Source organism: Oncorhynchus kisutch, unplaced genomic scaffold (assembly GCF_002021735.2).
Source record: "Oncorhynchus kisutch isolate 150728-3 unplaced genomic scaffold, Okis_V2 Okis03b-Okis08b_hom, whole genome shotgun sequence".
In the NCBI taxonomy this organism is placed as follows: Eukaryota; Metazoa; Chordata; class Actinopteri; order Salmoniformes; family Salmonidae; genus Oncorhynchus; species Oncorhynchus kisutch.
In genome coordinates, this window is record NW_022261980.1 from 7,731,110 (window position 1) to 7,738,508 (window position 7,399).

A 7,399-nucleotide genomic window follows, 5' to 3' on the forward strand; every position below is an offset into this window, starting at 1 on the left:
GTTATCACTGTGTTGTGAATGTCTGAAGGGTGTATTAAAAACCTACTCTTGTTTATGTAACCCAAGCACTCACATAACTAAGCCTGGGACTAAGTCTGTTTCTGCACTACCTGACATGTTGTCCTATCAACAAGTCCATGGTGCTCCGGTCTGCAGTAGTAAACTATATGAGAAGTAGGGTGTGAATTAGGGGAGGCTGCTGAGGGGAGGACGGCTCCCAATAAAGGCTGGAACGAAGCGAATGGCATTGAAACACATGGAAAACATGTGTTTGATACCATTCCACCTATTGTTCTCCAGTCATTACCACGAGCCTGTCCTCCCCAATTAAGGTGCCACCAACCTCCTGTGGTGTGAATTGAGATGTTTTCAAGTCATTCACTCACTTGTTGTAGTAATGACTGTTGTTCTCTCCCTCGTCAAGCACCTGTCGGCCTGTGAAGTCCAGCGTGATCTTCCTGTCCTTCCTGGAGGCGTGGCGAAGCTCCCGTAGCTCCTCCTCCTTCTTCCTCAGGTGCTCGCGCTCGCTAGGCGACAGCCACTGGTTGGAGTCGGTGGCAAAGTAGTCTGACTCGTCATCCAGGACCTGCGTTCGTCGCGTACTGTCGATGTAAACAGGGGGAGGGGATATGAAGGTAATCTCACTCCTGTCATATAAAGGACCCAGCCTCCAAATATAAAGCCCACAGCCTCCAAATATAAAGCCCACAGCCTCCACATATAAAGCCCACAGCCTCCACATATAAAGCCCACAGCCTCCACATATAAAGCCCACAGCCTCCACATATAAAGCCCACAGCCTCCACATATAAAGCCCACAGCCTCCACATATAAAGCCCACAGCCTCCACATATAAAGGACACAGCCTCCACATATAAAGGACACGGCCTCCATATATAAAAGCCCACGGCCTCCACATATAAAGGCCACGGCCTCCACATATAAAGGACCCGGCCTCCACATATAAAGGACCCGGCCTCCACATATAAAGGACCCGGCCTCCACATATAAAGGACCCGGCCTCCACATATAAAGGACCCGGCCTCCACATATAAAGGACCCGGCCTCCACATATAAAGGACCCGGCCTCCACATATAAAGGACCCGGCCTCCACATATAAAGGACCCGGCCTCCACATATAAAGGACCCGGCCTCCACATATAAAGGACCCGGCCTCCACATATAAAGGACCCGGCCTCCACATATAAAGGACACGGCCTCCACATATAAAGGACTCAGCCTCCACATATAAAGGACTCAGCCTCCACATATAAAGGACTCAGCCTCCACATATAAAGGACTCAGCCTCCACATATAAAGCCCACAGCCTCCACATATAAAGGACCCAGCCTCCACATATAAAGCCCACAGCCTCCACATATAAAGGACACAGCCTCCACATATAAAGGACACAGCCTCCACATATAAAGCCCACAGCCTCCACATATAAAGCCCACAGCCTCCACATATAAAGCCCACAGCCTCCACATATAAAGCCCACAGCCTCCACATATAAAGGACACAGCCTCCACATATAAAGGACACAGCCTCCACATATAAAGCCCACAGCCTCCACATATAAAGCCCACAGCCTCCACATATAAAGCCCACAGCCTCCACATATAAAGGACCCAGCCTCCACATATAAAGGACACAGCCTCCACATATAAAGGACCCAGCCTCCACATATAAAGGACCCCAGCCTCCACATATAAAGGACCCAGCCTCCACATATAAAGGACCCAGCCTCCACATATAAAGGACCCAGCCTCCACATATAAAGGACCCAGCCTCCACATATAAAGGACCCAGCCTCCACATATAAAGGACCCAGCCTCCACATATAAAGGACCCAGCCTCCACATATAAAGGACCCAGCCTCCACATATAAAGGACCCAGCCTCCACATATAAAGGACCCAGCCTCCACATATAAAGGACCCAGCCTCCACATATAAAGGACCCAGCCTCCACATATAAAGGACCCAGCCTCCACATATAAAGGACCCAGCCTCCACATATAAAGGACCCAGCCTCCACATATAAAGGACTCAGCCTCCACATATAAAGGACTCAGCCTCCACATATAAAGGACTCAGCCTCCACATATAAAGGACCCAGCCTCCACATATAAAGGACCCAGCCTCCACATATAAAGGACCCAGCCTCCACATATAAAGGCCCACAGCCTCCACATATAAAGGACCCAGCCTCCACATATAAAGGACCCAGCCTCCACATATAAAGGACACAGCCTCCACATATAAAGGACACAGCCTCCACATATAAAGGACACAGCCTCCACATATAAAGGACACAGCCTCCACATATAAAGGACCCAGCCTCCACATATAAAGGACACAGCCTCCACATATAAAGGACCCAGCCTCCACATATAAAGGACCCAGCCTCCACATATAAAGGACCCAGCCTCCACATATAAAGGACCCAGCCTCCACATATAAAGCCCACAGCCTCCACATATAAAGGACCCAGCCTCCACATATAAAGGACCCAGCCTCCACATATAAAGGACCCAGCCTCCACATATAAAGGACCCAGCCTCCACATATAAAGGACCCAGCCTCCACATATAAAGGACCCAGCCTCCACATATAAAGGACCCAGCCTCCACATATAAAGCCCACAGCCTCCACATATAAAGCCCACAGCCTCCACATATAAAGCCCACAGCCTCCACATATAAAGCCCACAGCCTCCACATATAAAGCCCACAGCCTCCACATATAAAGGACCCAGCCTCCACATATAAAGGACCCAGCCTCCACATATAAAGGACCCAGCCTCCACATATAAAGGACCCAGCCTCCACATATAAAGGACCCAGCCTCCACATATAAAGGACCCAGCCTCCACATATAAAGGACCCAGCCTCCACATATAAAGGACACAGCCTCCACATATAAAGGACACAGCCTCCACATATAAAGGACACAGCCTCCACATATAAAGGACACAGCCTCCACATATAAAGGACACAGCCTCCACATATAAAGGACCCAGCCTCCACATATAAAGGACCCAGCCTCCACATATAAAGGACACAGCCTCCACATATAAAGGACCCAGCCTCCACATATAAAGGGCCCAGCCTCCACATATAAAGGACATAGCCTCCAAATGCATCAGGAAGAAAGTATAAAGAATTAGACTTTAAACAGAGAGAGTGAAATCACATCAATGCTACATGCACACTACATCCCAACCTGTTCGTATCGTATTCCAGCAGTTTGTCTTTATGTTGAAGGGCCTTTTCTAACCCTGCCTTCATCTTTGCCTCTTGGTGTGGAAGACAGCCCCTCTCCGATGCCCCCTCTGAGAGACACAGACATTACATAGAATTCAAACAACTCCTTACTATGTTATGTAGATACAGTTGAAGTCAAAAGTTTACATACACTTAGGTTGGAGTCAATAAAACTTGTTTTTCAACCACTCCACAAATTTCTTGTTAACAAACTATAGTTTTGGCAAGTCGGTTAGGACATCTACTTTGTGCATGACACAAGTCATTTTTCCAACAATTGTTTACAGGCAGATTATTTCACTTATAATTCAATGCATCACAAGTCCAGTGGGTCAGAAGCTTACATACACTAAGTTGACTGTGCCTTTAAACAGCTTGGAAACTTCCAGAAAATTATGTCATGGCTTTAGAAGCTTCTGATAGGCTATTTGACAGTCAAATGGAGGTGTACCTGTTGATGTATTTCAAGGCCTACCTTCAAACTCAGTGCCTCTTTGCTTGACATCATGGGAAAATCAAAAGAAATCAGCCAAGACCACAGAAAAATGATTGAAGATCTCCACAAGTCTGGTTCAAACTTGGGAGCAATTTCCAAACGCCTGAAGGTACCACGTTCATCTGTGCAAACAATAGTACGCAAGTATAAACACCATGGGACCATGCAGCCGTCATACCGCTCCGGAAGGAGCTGCATTCTGTCTCCTTGAGAATCCCTGTCTCCTTGAGAATCCCAGAACAGCAGCAAAGGACCGTGTGAAGATGCTGGAGGAAACAGGTACAAAAGTATCTATATCCACAGTAAAATGAGTCCTATATCGACATAACCTGAAAGGCCGCTCCGCAAGGAAGAAGCCACTGCTCCAAAACCACCATAAAAAAGCCAGACTACGGTTTGCAACTGCACATGGGGACAAAGATCGTATTTTTGGAGAATGTCCTCTGGTCTGATGAAACAAAAATAGAACTGTTAGGCCATCATTATGTTTGAAGGAAAAAGGGGGAGGCTTGCAAGCCGAAGAACACCATCCCAACCGTGAAGCACGGGGGTGGCAGCATCATGTTGTGGGGGTGCTTTGCTGCAGGAGGGACTGGTGTACTTCACAAAATAGATGGCATCATGAGGGAGAAAAATGATGTGGATATATTGAAGCAACATCTCAAGACATCAGTCAGGAAGTTAAAGCTTGGTATTTAATGAGTCTTCCAAATGGACAAAGACTTCCAAAGTTGTGGCAAAATGGCTTAAGGACAACAAAGTCAAGGTATTGGAGTGGCCATCATAAAGCCCTTACCTCAATCCTATAGAAAATGTGTGGGCAGAACTGAAAAAGCGTATGCGAGCAAGAAGGCCTACAAACCTGACACAGTTACACCAGCTCTGTCACGAGGAATAGGCCAAAATTCACCCAACTTATTGTGGGAAGCTTGTGGAATGCTACCTGAAACGTTTGACCCAAGTTTAACAATGTAAAGGCAATGTTACCAAATACTAATTGAGTGTATGTAAACTTCTGACCCACTGGGAATGTGATGAAAGAAATCAAACCTGAAATAAAGCATTCTCTCTTATTATTCTGACATTTCACATTCTTAAAATAAAGTGGTGATCCTAACTGACCTAAGACAAGGACTTTTTACAAGGATTAAATGTCAGGAATTGTGAAAAACTGAGTTTAAATGTAATTGGCTAAGGTGTATGTAAACTTCCGACTTCAACAACTCTCTAATATGCTATGTAGATAGATACTACTGGTGGCTTGTCTCACCCATAAGTTTCTTGCGCAGTTTCTGACTTTTGTTGGAGTCTCGTTGCAGAATCTCTTGCTCCTCTTTGGTGCATACCTGGTTAATTCATAGAAGAACATGCGAAACCAGGGGAAAATACTTCTCTAAGAGGCCAAATTGAATTTGTATTAGTAACATGCATTCTAATAACTTACTGGGGAAACATAAAACAAACATAAAGTTAGAGGTGATCTAAAACGGGTTGTTTTCTCACCAGGCTTCCGCAGAAGATGCAGGGCCCTGATCCCTCCTGCTCACACACAATGCGTCCGCAGCTCATGCAGTTGTTGATGAGGTTGTGCTTCTGGGCCAGACATTCGCAGGAATGGCGCCCGGGCAGCAGGATAGCCAGCTTGTCCTGGCCCTCTTTATTGTAGAGGCTCACAAATGTGTTCTTCTTCTTCTTCTGTGACGAGGAGCTGCCGCTCTCCTGGGCCTTCATTAGGTCAATGGGAGTTTTCACCACCTCAGGCTCAGGCTCTGCTTGGCTAACAACCATCACCTCTTGCTTGTTCCTGCCTTTGCGCTTGGATTTCTTCTGGGAGTCCTTGGACATGTCTTGAGCATCTAGAGAAGCATATACTGGTTAGCTTTCCCTGTCATGCATGTACTTGTTACTGTGTTTGGACAGTCACTTAACAAGGACAGGATGGACATTACAACAGTCTTCACACTCACTCCCATTGTACTGTTGGCATTGTGCATTAGGAACCATATAGCCTGACAAGAAAACTACTTATAAAATATATATATATATAACTCTAAAAATAAACATATCAAACAATAAGACAACAGGTCAGAGCCAATGTGGCAACGGAAGGCATCCTACCTGTTCCTGACAGAGAGTTTATGGGGAACAGGCCAGTGCTGTCAGGAGTCAGTGTCTGAGACCGCTGCCATCTGTCCAGGAGTTCATCTATAAACTGCTTCTTCCTTCCATCAGTGCCCTGAAGGAGGTCCCCAACATACTCCGCTATCTCGTCCGCATTGTCGATGGACAGAATATACCTGTTGATAGTGAGAAGAATGTCAATGAAACGCTTTTATAGCTAGCCTAGATAGTGGAGCTCGTTGTTGAAAGGTTGCCCTATGACAGCTAGGCCTACTTTGGTAAACCTTGATTTACGTCCATCTCATAGTCAGTCACTCAGTCCATGCTTTGGCTTAGTAACTTATACTATGATTTTGACGAAGTGACATTAAGATATGGCCACCTGGAAAAGCTAGCTAGCTAGCAGGCAAGTGCAAATGGCTACATATCTTGCTAGCTGAATGAACTGGAAAGATTGACACGTTTACAGACCTAATAGTAATAATGATGTCGTTGACAATTTTATTAACTTTAACAAGAGAGGGGCAACTGTCAAAAGACAGACAGCTAGCTTGCTAGCAATGACTAACTCACTATCTTAAATCAACATTTAGCTAACGTTAGCTACTTACTGGACTATGTCTTCACTGGCCTCCAAGCCAAAGTTGTGGTGCAACTGGTCCACACACCATTGAATCAAGGCATCCGACATTATGTAAGTTAAAACAACTTTAATATGGCAATTTCAGTATAAGGATGTTAGCTACTCCTGTTATAAGCCGGTTGAATAACAAATGCGCACGCAGGGTGCAACAAAGAATCCCTTCCCACCAGAAACAGTGTACTGAAGGTTCCTCCCAACTTTGACAGAAAATTATGTCAATGACTTCACACAATACGAATAATTAGAAAATGTCAGCATATAATCAATTCACACGGAAGGTGAACATTTCAATCATACAGAGCAACAACAATGTACGTTTTAGCCACCCCACCCTTATTACAGCAAGTCACGTGCCTCGTTTGCCTATAAGCTTGATTCAGCATTACAGTCACTAGGTGGCAGTTTAGGAATTGACAAAACCTCTGTGAGAATGACCCATAGAGATGTATTGAGATTGCAACATTGTATCTGCCCCATTATGGCATCTGTGAGAGCATGGGCAAATAAACGTTTGGTAAATAAACTGAAAGGGTGCATACTGCCACCTGGAGTGTGTTGTCTCAACAGGTATACAGTCAAGGTTAGCAATTTTATGCCACCTGCAGTTATGAAATGTTTGCTCAGGAGTATAATTATTTGGCTGATCCCTCCTGATGACCTGGATGGAATTATGTGATCCTTCCTGAACCCATAGGAAGTCCCATCCAGTTGACTACTTAATGTTGAAAGTCCTCTATGGTGCTGCCCACTTTTAACCAGGCTTTTGGGCACTAGAGTCCTCTATACATCTCTATGGAATGAACATCTCAGTGAACTGCTATCAAATGCATGCAATAGGTATTCTCAATCCAAGACCTAAAGCATGTGGGAG

At 45.3% G+C, this 7,399-nt stretch overlaps 1 protein-coding gene across 1 annotated transcript in view; it reads right to left on the minus strand.

Annotated features, from left to right (window-relative positions):
* The window catches only part of LOC116359677 (activating signal cointegrator 1-like), a 52,429-nt gene extending 45,593 nt beyond the window's left edge, over window positions 1-6,836 (minus strand). Inside the window, exons 1-6 of the mRNA XM_031812947.1 lie at window positions 6,497-6,836; window positions 5,883-6,061; window positions 5,268-5,620; window positions 5,035-5,110; window positions 3,228-3,336; window positions 387-602 (exon numbers count right to left, since the gene is read on the minus strand). Of these exons, the coding sequence (XP_031668807.1) occupies window positions 387-602; window positions 3,228-3,336; window positions 5,035-5,110; window positions 5,268-5,620; window positions 5,883-6,061; window positions 6,497-6,576 (1,013 nt within the window). The 5' untranslated portion in view covers window positions 6,577-6,836. The remainder of the gene's footprint in view (window positions 1-386; window positions 603-3,227; window positions 3,337-5,034; window positions 5,111-5,267; window positions 5,621-5,882; window positions 6,062-6,496) is intronic.
* Window positions 6,837-7,399: the final 563 nt, after the last annotated feature.